General features: G+C 49.0%; 1 protein-coding gene across 4 annotated transcripts in view; it reads right to left on the reverse strand.

Annotated features, from left to right (window-relative positions):
• Nucleotides 1–15,294, reverse strand: part of SYNJ1 (synaptojanin 1) — a 176,652-nt gene that overhangs the window by 122,619 nt on the left and 38,739 nt on the right. For all 4 annotated transcript variants that reach the window (XM_030202152.1, XM_030202153.1, XM_030202151.1 and 1 more), the window contains exons 6-8: nt 9,584–9,667; nt 269–330; nt 40–136 (exon numbers count right to left, since the gene is read on the reverse strand). In XM_030202152.1, coding sequence (XP_030058012.1) covers nt 40–136; nt 269–330; nt 9,584–9,667 — 243 coding nt within the window. The remainder of the gene's footprint in view (nt 1–39; nt 137–268; nt 331–9,583; nt 9,668–15,294) is intronic.

Consider the following 15,294-nt stretch of genomic DNA (forward strand, 5'->3'; position numbering starts at 1 on the left):
CGAACTGAAGATTTGTAGTAAGGCTCGCCCTCAACGTACCTGGAAGGCTTTGCTAAGCATATTTTCTCCCTCTTTTCCCCCAAGCAGATTTACTACAACTTGATTTCCATATAGTCTCTTAAGGGTACGGAAATGCCTGTTACAGAAATACAGAAAAGGGAAAAAAGGCTTTGAAAACTATTTCTTAATGTTAACCTACTGTTAACAATTAGTCCATATTTAACCTAAAACCAACTATTGATAGGATTGCAGAAGAAAAAATATATACCTGTCAAATGCCGGTGCATTGGCTTCAAATCCTCTCGACATCCTAACCCGATGGGATCCAACCTTCCACAAGAAAACATCATTTACTTATTTCATATGAAATGTATAGAACATAACACTCATACCAGAAAAAAAAAGTTAGCTTAGCGGGGTTTAAAAAAGGTTTGGATAGCTTCCTAAAGAAAAGTCTATAGGCCATTATTAAAATGGATTGGAGAAAATCCACTGCTAATTTACTACTACTACTACTACTATTTAGCATTTCTATAGCGCTACAAGGTATACGCAGCGCTGCACAAACATAGAAGAAAGACAGTCCCTGCTCAAAGAGCTTACAATCTAATAGACAAAAAATAAATAAAGTAAGCAAATCAAATCAATTAATGTGAACGGGAAGGAAGAGAGGAGGGTAGGTGGAGGCGAGTGGTTACAAGTGGTTACGAGTCAAAAGCAATGTTAAAGAGGTGGGCTTTCAGTCTAGATTTAAAGGTGGCCAAGGATGGGGCAAGACGTAGGGGCTCAGGAAGCTTATTCCAGGCGTAGGGTGCAGCGAGACAGAAGGCGCGAAGTCTGGAGTTGGCAGTAGTGGAGAAGGGAACAGATAAGAAGGATTTATCCATGAAGGATAAGCAGCATAAAATGTATTGTACTTTTTTGGGATCTTGCCAGGTACTTGTGACCTGGATTGGAAACAGTATGGCAATACTTATACACTTATGTAATGGCTATAAGATCTATTTTCAACAGGATCTAACACCCCTGAGACAGAGGGTATGATACATACCTGTAGCAGTTGTTCTCCGAGGACAGCAGGCTGATTGTTCTCACGACTGGGTTGACGTCCGCGGCAGCCCCCACCAACCGGAAGAAGCTTCGCGGGACGGTCGGCACGCAGGCCACGCCCACCGCGCATGCGCGGCCGCCTTCCCGCCCGTGCGCGACCGCTCCCGCCAGTTGAATGACAAGCAATAAAATATGAAACACACAACTCCAAAGGGGAGGAGGGAGGGTAGGTGAGAACAATCAGCCTGCTGTCCTCGGAGAACAACTGCTACAGGTATGTATCATACCCTTTCTCCGAGGACAAGCAGGCTGCTTGTTCTCACGACTGGGGTATCCCTAGCTCTCAGGCTCACTCAAAACAATAACCCAGGTCAATTGAACCTCGCAACGGCGAGGGTACAACAGAAATTGACCTACGAAGAACAACTAACTGAGAGTGCAGCCTGACCAGAATAAATTCGGGTCCTGGAGGGTGGAGTTGGATTTACACCCCAAAGAGATTCTGCAACACCGACTGCCCGAACCGACTGTCGCGTCGGGTATCCTGCTGGAGGCAGTAATGAGATGTGAATGTGTGGACAGATGACCACGTCGCAGCCTTGCAGATCTCTTCAATAGTGGCTGACTTCAAGTGAGCCACCGACGCTGCCATGGCTCTGACACTATGAGCCGTGACATGACCCTCAAGAGTCAGCCCAGCCTGGGCGTAAGTGAAGGAAATGCAATCTGCTAGCCAATTGGAGATGGTGCGTTTCCCGACAGCGACCCCTAGCCTGTTAGGGTCGAAAGAAATAAACAATTGGGCGGACTGTCTGTTGGGCTGTGTCCGCTCCAAGTAGAAGGCCAATGCTCTCTTGCAGTCCAATGTGTGCAACTGACGTTCAGCAGGGCGGGTATGCGGCCTGGGGAAGAATGTTGGCAAGACAATTGACTGATTAAGATGGAACTCCGACACCACCTTCGGCAGGAACTTTGGGTGAGTGCGGAGCACTACTCTGTTGTGATGAAATTTAGTATATGGAGCATGAGCTACTAGGGCTTGAAGCTCACTGACCCTACGAGCTGAAGTAACTGCCACCAAGAAAATGACCTTCCAGGTCAAGTACTTCAGATGACAGGTATTCAGTGGCTCAAAAGGAGGTTTCATCAGCTGGGTGAGGACGACGTTGAGATCCCATGACACAGTAGGAGGCTTGATAGGGGGCTTTGACAAAAGCAAGCCTCTCATGAATCGAACGACTAAAGGCTCTCCAGAGATGGCTTTACCTTCCACACGATAATGGTAAGCACTAATCGCACTAAGGTGATTCCTTACTGAGTTGGTCTTGAGGCCAGACTCTGATAAGTGCAGAAGGTATTCAAGCAGGTTCTGTGCAGGGCAAGAACGAGGTTCTAGGGCCTTGCTCTCACACCAAACGACAAACCTCCTCCACTTGAAAAAGTAACTCTTTTTAGTGGAATCCTTCCTAGAGGCAAGCAAGACCCGGGAGACACCCTCAGACAGACCCAACGCAGCGAAGTCTACGCCCTCAACATCCAGGCCGTGAGAGCCAGGGATTGAAGGTTGGGGTGCAGCAACGCTCCGTCGTTCTGCGAAATGAGAGTCGGAAAACACTCCAATCTCCACGGTTCTTCGGAGGACAACTCCAGAAGAAGAGGGAACCAGATCTGACGGGGCCAAAAGGGCGCTATCAGAATCATGGTGCCGCGGTCTTGCTTGAGCTTCAGTAAGGTCTTCCCCACCAAAGGTATGGGAGGATAAGCATACAGGAGGCCGGTCCCCCAATGAAGGAGAAAGGCATCTGACGCTAGCCTGCCGTGTGTCTGAAGTCTGGAACAGAACAGAGGCAGCTTGTGGTTGGTCTGAGAGGCGAAAAGATCCACCGAGGGGGTGCCCCACTCTCGGAAGATCTTGCGTACCACTCTGGAATGGAGCGACCACTCGCTGCGGTTGCATGACTCTGCTCAGTCTGTCGGCCAGACTGTTGTTTACCGCCTGCCAGGTACGTGGCTTGGAGAAGCATGCCGAACCGACACGCCCAACGCCACATACCGACGGCTTCCTGACACAGGGGGCGAGATCCGGTGCCCCCCTGCTTGTTGACGTAATACATTGCAACCTGATTGTCTGTCCGAATTTGGATAATTTGGCAGGACAGCCGATCTCTGAAAGCCTTCAGTGCGTTCCAGATCGCTCGGAGCTCCAGGAGGTTGATCTGCAGATCCTTTTCCTGGAGGGACCACAGACCCTGGGTGTGAAGCCCATCGACATGGGCTCCCCACCCCAGGCGAGATGCATCCGTCGTCAGCACTTTCGTGGGCTGCGGAATTTGGAATGGACGTCCCAGGGTCAAATTGGTCCGTATGGTCCACCAGAGCAGTGAAGTGCGGCAACTGGTGGAGAGGCGGATGACATCCTCTAGATTCCCGGTGGCTTGGAACCACTGGGAAGCTAGGGTCCATTGAGCAGATCTCATGTGAAGACGAGCCATGGGAGGTCACATGAACTGTGGAGGCCATATGACCCAGAAGTCTCAACATCTGCCGAGCTGTGATCTGCTGAGACGCTCTGGTCTGCGAAGCCAGGGCCAAGAGATTGGTGGCCCTCGCTTCGGGAAGGTAGGCCTGAGCCGTCTGGGAATTCAGCAGCGCTCCTATGAATTCCAGAGACTGAGTTGGCTGGAGATGGGACTTTGGGTAATTTATCACAAACCCCAGCAGCTCCAGAAGCTGAATAGTGCACTGCATGGACCGGAGGGCTCCTGCCTCCGAGGTGTTCTTGACCAGCCAATCGTCGAGATATGGGAACACGTGCACTCCCAGCTTGCGTAGGTAGGCCGCTACCACCACGAGGCACTTTGTAAACACTCGTGGGGCAGAGGCGAGCCCAAAGGGCAGCACACAATACTGAAAGTGCCGTGCGCCCAGGCGGAATCTGAGATACTGTCTGTGAGCTGGCAGTATCGGGATGTGAGTGTATGCGTCCTTTAAATCCAGAGAACATAGCCAATCGTTTTTTCTGAATCATTGGCAGAAGGGTGCCCAAGGAAAGCATCCTGAACTTTTCTTTGACCAGGAATTTGTTCAGGCCTCTCAGGTCTAGGATGGGACGCATCCCCCCTGTTTTCTTTTCCACAAGGAAGTACCTGGAATAGAATCCCTGCCCTTCCTGCCCGGGTGGTACGGGCTCGACCGCATTGGCGCTGAGAAGGGCGGAGAGTTCCTCTGCAAGTACCTGCTTGTGATGGGAGCTGAAAGACTGAGCTCCCGGAGGACAATTTGGAGGCAGGGAGGCCAAATTCAGGGCGTATCCGCACCGCACTATTTGGAGAACCCACTGGTCGGAGGTTATGAGAGGCCACCTTTGGTGAAAAAATCTTAACCTCCCTCCGACCGGCAGATCGTCCGGTACGGACACTTGTAGGGCGGCTATGTTCCCGTGGATCCAGTCAAAAGCCCGTCCCCGGCTTTTGCTGTGGAGGCGCAGGGGGCTGCTTAGGCGCACGCTGTTGACGAGAACGAGCGCGCTGGGGCTGTCCCTGTGCCTGACGAGGCCTTCGGGCCGGCTGGTTGTACCTACGCTTCGCAAAAGAATAGGGTGCAGCCTGCCGAGCCTGGGAAAAACGCCCGCCCGCGGGGGCGGGTGCTGAAGGCGCCCGGTGGGAGAGCTTGTCGAGAGCGGTTTCCCGCTGATGCAGTTGGTCAACCATCTGCTCGACCTTCTCGCCAAAAATATTATCCCCCCGGCAAGGGACGTCAGCCAGTCTCTGCTGGGTGCGGTTGTCCAGGTCAGAGGCACGCAGCCATGAAAGCCTGCGCATCACTATACCTTGGGCCGCAGCACGAGATGCCACGTCACAGGTGTCAAAAATCCCCCTGGACAGGAACTTTCTGCACGCCTTCAGCTGCCTGACCACCTCCTGATAAGGCCTGGACTGCTCCGGCGGGAGCTTATCGACCAGGTCCGCCAGCTGTTGCACATTGGTCCGCATGTGGATGCTCATATAGAGCAGGTAAGATTGGATGCGGGTCACGAGCATGGAGGATTGGTAGGCCTTCCTCCCAAATGAGTCCAGAGTGCGAGACTCCCGCCCCGGGGGCGCCGAGGCGGTATCCCTCGAACTCCGTGCCCTCTTGAGAGCAGAATCCACGACCGCTGAGTCATGGGGCAACTGGGGCCGCATGAGCTCTGGGTCAGAGTGGATCCTGTACTGGGACTCTGCTTTCTTGGGAATGGTGGGGTTAGTTAGTGGTCGCACCCAGTTCCGAAGCAGCGTCTCCTTCAGGACATTGTGCAGCGGTACCGTGGAGGACTCTCTAGGTGGTGATGGATAGTCGAGGACCTCGAGCATCTCGGCCCTCGGCTCTTCCACAGAGACCACGGGAAAGGGAATGCTTATAGACATATCCCGCACAAAGGAGGCAAAGGAGAGACTCTCCGGAGGTGAGAGCTTCCTCTCCGGTGACGGCGTGGGGTCCGAGGGAAGGCCCGTAGACTCCTCTGAGGAGAAATATCTCGGGTCCTCCTCTTCCCCCCACGAGTCCTCATCCTCGGTATCGGACATTAGCTCATGTAGCTGAGTCCGGTACCGGGCCCGGCTCGACGTCGAGGCACCAAGGTCTCGGTGTCGTCGAGCGGTGGACTCCCGCGCCGGCGGGGACGGAGCTCCCTCCATCGACGGGGACTCCACCTGCGTGGCGGTCGAGACCGGCACCGCAAGCGGCGGCGGTGTCGACAGCCCCGGCGCCGGGCTAGAGCTCGCCGGCGCCACAGTCATCGGCGCCGGGGGCGCAAGCACCCCCGACGCCGGCACAGCCTGGCGCATCAGCCCTTCCAGGATCCCCGGAAGGATGGCTCTGAGGCACTCGTCCAGGCCCGCTGCCGGGAAAGGCGGTGGGGCCGGTAAGGGTGTCGGTGCCAGAAGCTGCTGAGGCCAGGAGACGGCACCGAGGTGCCGGAACCCCGACGCGTCGGTACCTCCACCACCGACGGAGATCTCTCCTCTCTGCGATGACGCTTCGGCGTCGACTCCTCTTCAGGGTGCACCGAGGGCTCCCGGTGACGGCGCTTCTTATCTTTTTTCCGGTGCACGTCACCGGTGCCGGAGGGCATGGAGGAGGAGGAGGTCGATCCCCCTCGGTCGAGGTACCGGGTCCGACAGGGTTCGGTCCCGTGGCTCACGAGTTGAGGGAGTGACCGGGGCCGACTGCACACGCGGCCTCTCAACCCCACTCTCACCGGCGGGACCGGCGGGCCAACGGGACCTGTTCTCCTGGGGTCGCTGCCATCGGTGCCGATGTCTCGGGCATCGATACCGGTACCGAAGAACCGGCCTTCGATACCGATGCCGTCGAGGTCGACGTCGAGGGGCCGGCGCAAGTTCCAAAAAGACGGGTCCCGCAGAACTTGCCTCGCAACCCTGAGTCCGTTTCCGGAGACCGAGACACAAAGCGCACGACTTGAGATTGTGCTCCGGCCCGAGGCACTGGAGGCACCAAGCGTGGGTGTCGGTCTGCGAGATCGGCCGGCCGCAGCGACCACACTTTTTAAATCCACTCGGGACCTTCGAGGACATCGACGGAAAATCGCGTCGGCGAAGTCAAAGTCGGCAATGGTGGCTAAAATCACACCACGAAAAAATCAACCGACCGAGCGGCCACCTAGGCCGCAACGTGGCGTCCCCGCTAGAAAGCGAGGGAAAAGGGGGAGCGCGTGCTCCACACGCGCAAAAGAAATTTCTTTTTTTTTTTTTTTTTTTTAAAACAATACAAACAAAAACAGAGGGAACCGAACGGTCCAAGCGACGATCCGCGTAAACGCGGTCGAAAATCCGGCGGCTGAACAGAGAGAGAGGCAAACGCACCACTCTCTCAGTCGGGGAAAAAAGTAACTGGCGGGAGCGGTCGCGCACGGGCGGGAAGGCGGCCGCGCATGCGCGGTGGGCGTGGCCTGCGTGCCGACCGTCCCGCGAAGCTTCTTCCGGTTGGTGGGGGCTGCCGCGGACGTCAACCCAGTCGTGAGAACAAGCAGCCTGCTTGTCCTCGGAGAACATACGATACATAAAAATGTACAAAGGTATCTATATCCCTGCTGCCAGATGATATTAGGGCTAGCCAGAAAATGCTTATTCCAAACATATCAGTGACGACTAGGGTAGCTTAAGTCTTTACCTGGAGGCAGCTTGCTACACTGCCTGTACGTAAGGTGTTTTGGAGAATAAGTGAGGCAGTGGTGTACCAAGGGGGGGGCGGTCCGCCCCGGGTGCACGCCGCTAGGGGGGTGCCGTGCGCCGTCAGCTTCATTCGTTTCCATGCTCCCTGTGCCCTGGAACAGGAAGTAACCTGTTCCGGGGCACAGGGAGCATGGAAACGAACGAATCACACACACAGCTATGCTAACTTAAATGGATAACTTATCTGCTTAAGTTTAGGATCACATATTTTGGTGGTCCTACTTGAACAGATAGCAGGGCTGAAAATCCACACATACAAGCTGATTAAGTCATTCTCTTTTCTTTTATGCAGAGACCAGTCTGCTGAGTATCAGCCTCTAAGCTAACAGTGGTAATCAATGTAAATAGACCAGCCACTAAATGAAATAAAGAACTTCATCTAATGCATGTGTGTGTTGAGAATCTTGACGTGATATTATTGATATGTTTATGCAGTTTATGAAAACATTAGGCTCCTCTCAGGGCAACAGTTTTACGCATAACATGACATGGATGAACCTCAATCCGAAGCCAAAGCATGATCTCAGTCTCTCAAATTTACTGCTAATGCTCGCTGTAAAACTTGCATTGTGCAAAATAGAGCTTTTCTCTTGAGTCCGTAATATGTTAACAACTTAACAGAGTGTGTTTGGAAATTCTTCTTTTTTTTTTTTTTTTTTAAATCAAGCTTGTGGCACCCAAAACAATGAGAAATATTCTTGTATCTTTCTGTCACATGTACTTGGTCTCAGACTACATTTCTTGGTACTTGAGGATCTTGCCTCTCTCCACACAATTCTACGTGAGGTAATCTGTGACACTGCTCCAAATATGATTACACTCAGTGTGTCAGTGGAGTTGTAAAGGAGCAGCTTAAAGCAATAAAAATAATGCCTTAGTAAAATTTATAATACTTAAAAGTATACAATTTTAACTGAAGCTGAAGGCGACAGTGGGGGTTGTTTCTCTTTTTTTGGCTCCTTAAAATACTCCATAGATGCAGAAGCTTTTCATATCTTCATATACGAGTTGCTCTGCAGGCAAACCAAGGTGGTCCAGATGCACAGTGACAGTGTTCTTGCTTTCAGTACAGGAGGCGCTTGCTCATTCCCATGGAAACCAAACTGGGGCCAAATACTGATTAGATTGGGTTGGAGTAAAAATACGGCACTAGGATCAGAATATATAGTACAACATGCTATTCCCAGAAAATTAAAGCACATCACTACCACATGCTAAATGAAAAAAGAATAAGCATCCTCTCAGTGTATTATCAAAACAATGCTATATACTCTTAGCTTTTTAATTCTGTTGCAAAAAGAATCAATTTCTAGATTCTGGGCTTGAGAACACAGAATGCACTGAAAAACAAATCAGCATTTCCCATCGTGTTGTGGAGCAGATACTGCTGAGACAGCTGCTGCTCAGTTAACATGATCTGGTCACAGGAAGGAAGAGGAGGAAGAGAGAAACAAATGAGAGTTAATTAAACGCATATTAGTGTTTTGTGTCTGTAAATGCTTTGAGCAAAGATGCTCAAACCCTGGAGCATCAGAATAAAAACTAACTCACATGTCAATTCCTCTTCGCCCTTCCCCAATATTGCCAATATTTCTACTCCTATCCTGATTGCTGCCCCAGTATAAGCCTGCAGGGTGCCACTCTGCAGAGTTGAAATGACCAGGCTGTCCTGACTGCAAGGCCGTGAACCAGAATGGCAGGCATTCTATTATCCCTCATCCCCTTTGCCATAAGCTTCCTTTTCATACCATAAACCCAAAGAAGAATGTTGATGACACCACTGCAGGGACCGACAGCCCATGCCAGTCCACAATTCCATACTTTCTACCAGGTCTATTCCACAGAGCAACATCCCACACACTTCTGCTACAGACTGCAATTTAATAACACTTGCAATCTGAAAGCATGCAAATGGTACTGTAAAGACAATGTGCTACATAAAAAAACTATTATATGAAGGGAAGCGTACAATCATTTCCTCCCAACTTCTGGACATTTTGAACTGTTTGAAATTCCATTCCCCTCCATCCCATCTCATCCTAATCCATTCTGAAAATAGTCATGTGGTGTTCAGAGTCTCAGAACTTGGTTCAGAACTGAATGTAACAAATCACTGCCAAATGTCACAGTAGTGTCATCTCCCCAGAGAGGGACTGTTGTAACTGAGTAAGGACCCTTCGTTGTTACAATGTGTTAGATAAAACCATATTAGAGGTCTATGAATCTGTGTTTTGTGACTGGCTTTTGGACTCAAGGATGAGATTTAAAAAAATACTATTATCTGATTAATTACAACTTACTTGCAAGCCTGGTTGCTCCCAAAACAATGGAACCGAACCCCTAATCTGAATGAACGAAGACACACAATCATCAAGGAAGATCACCTGACAAAAAAAAAAAAGACAAAGGACAAAGATTAGTATAGTAATATACCTCTTGTTACAAAGTCCTCATACATCTTGCTCCACTTTTGCCTTTTAAAGATAAGGAGAGCCCAGGAACAGTCTACAGCCGGCTTTTTGAAAGAAAGTTTATTTTCTTATCTATTGGCAGCAGTCTTGGCTCAGTAAGTAGTTTATTAATAAAGCAACAGAAAGCGTGGAAATGTGCAGACCAATTGACAGTCTAGGAACATTTTTACCACAGTCCCCTGTAAGTATTTTCTGAAGGTGGTTCCTTCATGTTGTCTTACTGGTGGGCTGCAACTGTTCACCTACTATACCAAGAATTAGAACTCTGCTGAAGCACAAAGCCAGTTACTACTACTAGTACTACTACTACTACTACTATTTAGCATTTCTATAGCGCTACAAGGCATACGCAGCGCTGCACAAACATAGAAGAAAGACAGTCCCTGCTCAAAGAGCTTACAATCTAATAGACAAAAAATAAATAAAGTTACCAATCATTTGCTACAACTGTCTTTTTTTAAAAAGTAGGTGAATGAAGATCAAGTAACTTCCAAAAGAGAAGAAGGTGGGTCGTGTGTGTCCATGAACACACTGCTTCATGAAAACTAATGCCATCTTTCCAAAGAAAAACTATTTTCATGGCAGTACCCTGATGAACAAACAAAACATTTAGGGGCCCTTTTACTAAGGCATGGTAGGCCTAATGCGGGCCTATTACATATTAAAGGGCACTACTGCGGGATGGCTGATGCCTTATGCATTTTTCACACAGCTCCCCTCTGTGTGAGGACCTTTCTTTACAATGAGAATGTCTTGGTTTGTGTAAGTATAAACCAGACTTCCATTTTTACAAGATTATTAATCTAGTAGAAAATGCAAAATAATGCTTATCTAGTCAAAAAGGTGGGTAATTTTCAAGGAATTTCCAAAGTTAAAGCGATTCTTTCTCTGCAGAAATGGCCAGTTACAAAAACTGCCCATCCGATATGCAGGTAAAAATACGCACATACAACCTGTATACATGAAAGTTACTCATTGTCTCAAGAGGTAGGCTTAACTGGAGCCAGTCAAAAGCCTGTCCCTTGCTTTTGCTGGGGAGCAGAATGGGCCTTAGACGCACGCTGTTGACGAGAACGAGCGCGCTGGGGCTGAGCCTGGGCAGGCTGCCGAGAAGTAGGAATGTACCTACTACGCCTAGGATAGGAATAGGGAGCACTCCTCTTCCCCCAAAAAATACCTCCTAGATGAGGAGGTAGTAGCAGAAGGCGCCCGGTGGGAGAGAGAATATATAGCATCATTATGCTTCTTGATCTGATCAACTCAATCCTCTACTCTTTCACCAAAACGTTTGTCCCCCCGGCAAGGAACATCCGCCATTCGCTGCTAGACAGAATGATCCAGGTCAGAGACATGCAGCCGAGAGTCTGCGCATCACTATACACTGAGCAGCAATCCTGGATGCTACATCAAAAGTGTCAAATGTAGCCCTGGCCAGGAACTTTCGACACGCCTTCTGCTGCCTGACCACCTGGTGAAAAGGCTCGGCCAGCTCCGTAGGGAATACATCAACCAAGCTCGACAGTTGCCTTATCGAGTCCCACAAGTGCACATTCATAAACAGCTGGTATGACTGAATCTTGGCAGCAAGCATAGCGGCCTGATACGTCTTCCTCCCAAAAGAATCAAGAGTTCTAGCTTCTCTGCCTGGGGGCACCGAAGCATAGTCTCTAGTACTCCTGGCTCTCTTGAGGGCGGAGTCCACCACCATGGAATTGTGGGGTAACTGGGACCGCATCAATCCAGGATCACCATGAATCCGATACTGGGATTCAGCTTTCTTCGGGACCACAGGGCTAGACAGAGGGGCCGACCAGTTTCGTCTAAGGAGTTCCATCAGTACCTTATGCAGAGGACCTGTTACAGCCTCTTTAGGTGGAGAAGAATAATCCAGGACCTTGAGCATCTCAGCCCTGGGCTCATCCTCAACCTCCACAGGGAAGGGAATAGCCGTAGCCATTTCCCGGACAAAAGAGGAAAAAGACAGACTCTCTGGTGAAGATTGATCCTTCCCCTCCGCCAGAGAGGAGACTGAGGGAATCCCAAAGGACTCATCAGAAGAAACGTACCTGGGAGCTTCCTCTGACTCCCAGGAACGCTCCTACTCAGTGTCGGTTAAAGCCTGTGTCAAGGTACTTCGACACTGAACCTGCCTCGACGCCGAGGAACGATGTCCACTATGGCGATGTCGAGAGGCTGACGCCCGATCTGACTGCAGCGAAGCTTCCTATACCAACGTCAAAGGGGAGTCGACCTGGGTGGCAGCCGATGCCGCAGGCAGCACCGCAGTTGGAGACCTCACCGCAGGAGAAGGGCCAGACACCGCTGCAACAGATGGTACAGAAGGTGCAAGCACCCCAGACACCGAAGCTGACTGACATAGCAGTCCCTCCAGAAGTTCTGAAAACAAGGCCTGGATGCACTCGTCGAGAGCGGCCATCAGAGAAGGCTGCGGGATCGGTGGAACAGGTGGTGTCAGAATCTGTAGAGGCTTGGGAGCAGGCATTGGGCTGCTAGGAGACCGATGCATCGGCACCTCCTGTATTGAGGAGGAGCAATCCTCTCAGCGCTGATGCTTCTCAGGTGCCGACTCTCTCAACACCCCGGTACCGTGTGTCGAAGAACGATGACAGTGCTTCTTCGCCTTTGCTTGACGCCTGTCATCGAGACTCCTCGGTACCGATGAGGAGGACGTGGAATCCTCTCCTCGAGTCCGACAAAGGTAGGTCCCGGGGGGCCTGCATAACAGGAGGCCTCGAGGCAGGTGGAGACCCACTCGACGCCTCACTGCTCCCAGTGTGAGTTGGTCTCTCAGCAGCCATTACCTCTGCTCCCGACGTCAATGCTCCTGTCGATGTCGACGCCCTTGGTACCAATGTCGAAGGACCAGAGCGAGCCCCAAAAAGCTTTTCTCGTTGGGCTTCTCGAGACACTTGTTGGGTCCGTTTCTTTATACGAAGACAAAAACTACAAGTGGCTGGGCTATGGTCATGCCCAAGGCACTGGATACACCAGGCATGGGTATCGGTACCTGAGATGGTCTGGTTGCACCGAGTACAACGTTTGAAGCCGCTGGCTGTCTTCGATGACATGGAAGGAAAAACGGCCTCGGCGAAATCAAAAGACGCGATTGTGCCTATTAAAAGAAAAAAGGGCACAAAAAAAGGGAGAACCCGACCGCATGGCCTAAAGCCGGCCGCGTCGAAAAACAAAGGAAACTTTAAAAAGGGGGGCTAAACTAAGAATTTAAGCTACATGGAGTTTTTTTTTTTAAAGAAAAAAATGACAAAAAATAAAGAATGAAGATACAAGTTGTCAGATTCTTTTCCTGAGCCTTACGAGGACCACAGAAAAAAACCTGTCACCTCGTTCACGGACAAGAAAAAACTGAGGAGGCAAGCTCAAGCGACGGGCGGGAAGTCGTTCACGTGCCTGAAGGCTCTAGGAAAACTTAATTTTTGCTGGTGAAAATTTTGCCGTTTCCTGGGCCGACGCGGACCTTGACCCACATGTGAGAACAAGCAACCTGCTTGTCCTCGGAGAAAGAAGAATTAGAAAAGGTTCAAAGAAGAGGGATCAAAATAATAAAGGGGATGGAACTCTTCCAATATGAGAGAAGGCTGAAGATGTTAGGGATCTTCAGCTTGGAAGAGAGAAAACTGAGGCAAGATATGATTGAGGTCTACAAAATTCTGATTGGTGTAGAACAGGTAGAAGTGAATTGATTTTTCACTCTTTTAAAAAGTACAAACACCAGGGGACACTCAATGAAATTACATGGAAATACTTTTAAAACAAATAGGATACCAGAAGATGTGGTAACAGCAATTAGCATATTTAGGTTTAAAAGAGGAAAAGTCCATAGTCTGTTACTGAGATGGATATGGGGGAAGCACTTCTTGCCCCAGGACTGGTAGCATGGAATGTTGCTACTAACTGGGTTTCTGCCAGGTACTTGTGACCTGGATTGGCCATTGATGGAAGCAGGATACTGGGCTAGATGGACCATTGGTCTGACCCAGTATGGCTATTCTTATATTCTTATGAGGATACAGAAGTACATAAACTTGCAGCAATATATATACAGCAGCATAATGCAGGAATGTTATATTAGTCACAATATAAAGAAAAAAAAGTGTTTCCAAGAAGACAACCTAAAGGAAAGAAAATGCCTATCAAACAGCCTTTAAAAGGGCCACAAACAAGAATTAGAAGCAACTTTCTATATGCCAAGAATAATCCAGACTTCAAGGTCAATTCATTTATTAAGAGCAAAAACACCCAAAGGACAAGAACACCATCTATATGAGTTAAGTGAACTAAAGGTGTAGCAAATGCACATACATGTACGTAAGTACATAAGTATTGCCATACTGGGAAAGACCAAAGGTCCATCAAGCCCAGCATCCTGTTTCCAACAGTGGCCAATCCAGGTCACAAATACCCGGCAAGATCCCAAAAATGTACAAAACATTTTATACTGCTTATCGCAGAAATAGTGGATTTTCCCCAAGTCCATTTAATAACGGTCTATGGACTTTTGCTTTGAGAAGCTGTCCAAACCTTTTTTAAACTCCGCTAAGCTATCCGCATTTACCACTTTCCTGGCAACGAATTCCAGAGTTTAATTACACGTTGAGTGAAGAAAACTTTTCTCTGATTCATTTTAAATTTACTACATTGTAGCTTCATCGCATGCCCCCTAGTCCTAGTATTTTTGGAAAGCGTGAACAGACGCTTCACATCTACCCATTCAACTCCACTCATCATTTTATAGACCTCTATCATATCTCCCCTCAGCTGCCTTTTCTCCAAGCTGAAGAGCCCTAGCCGCTTTAGTCTCTCCTCATAGGGAAGTCGTCCCATCCCCTTTATCACTTTTGTCGCCCTTCTCTGCACCTTTTCTAACTCCACTATATCTTTTTTGAGATGCGGCGACCAGAATTGAACACAATATTCGAGGTGTGGTCGCACCATGGAGCGATACAAAGGCATTATAACATCCTCACTTTTGTTTTCCATTCCTTTCCTAATAATACCTAACATTCTATTTGCTTTCTTAGCCGCAGCAGCACACTGAGCAGAAGGTTTCAACGTATCATCAACGACGACACCTAGATCCCTTTCTTGGTCCGTGGCTCATGTATATGAATACCTATGCTTCTACCAAACATAGAAATAAATATGTTTATCACTATTCAGTTAAATCAGCTACACAAAGCAGTATATATTAATTCATATAGGACAGAATGAAATTGCTCAAAATAGCAATTAAAAGCAACAGCACTAGTGCATGAATCAAATCGTATTACTGCCAAAAGAAAACTGCCCTAACAAGCAGCTAAGCATTTTGGGAATGTCTGATAATCCTCAAGTCATGTGATACAACTAATCAAGGTTTCTTAGAAACCATAAACCTTGTTCAAATTACACACTAGGAAGCTAAATCCAAGGTGATTTCATTCAAGGCAGGGAGAAAAAAAAATTAAGAATTAAATCTCAAAGCTAAGCAGGGTTCAGAAAATAAAATTGCTTAGATCATT

This window comes from Microcaecilia unicolor, chromosome 4, assembly GCF_901765095.1.
Source record: "Microcaecilia unicolor chromosome 4, aMicUni1.1, whole genome shotgun sequence".
NCBI classification, from domain to species: domain Eukaryota; kingdom Metazoa; phylum Chordata; class Amphibia; order Gymnophiona; family Siphonopidae; genus Microcaecilia; species Microcaecilia unicolor.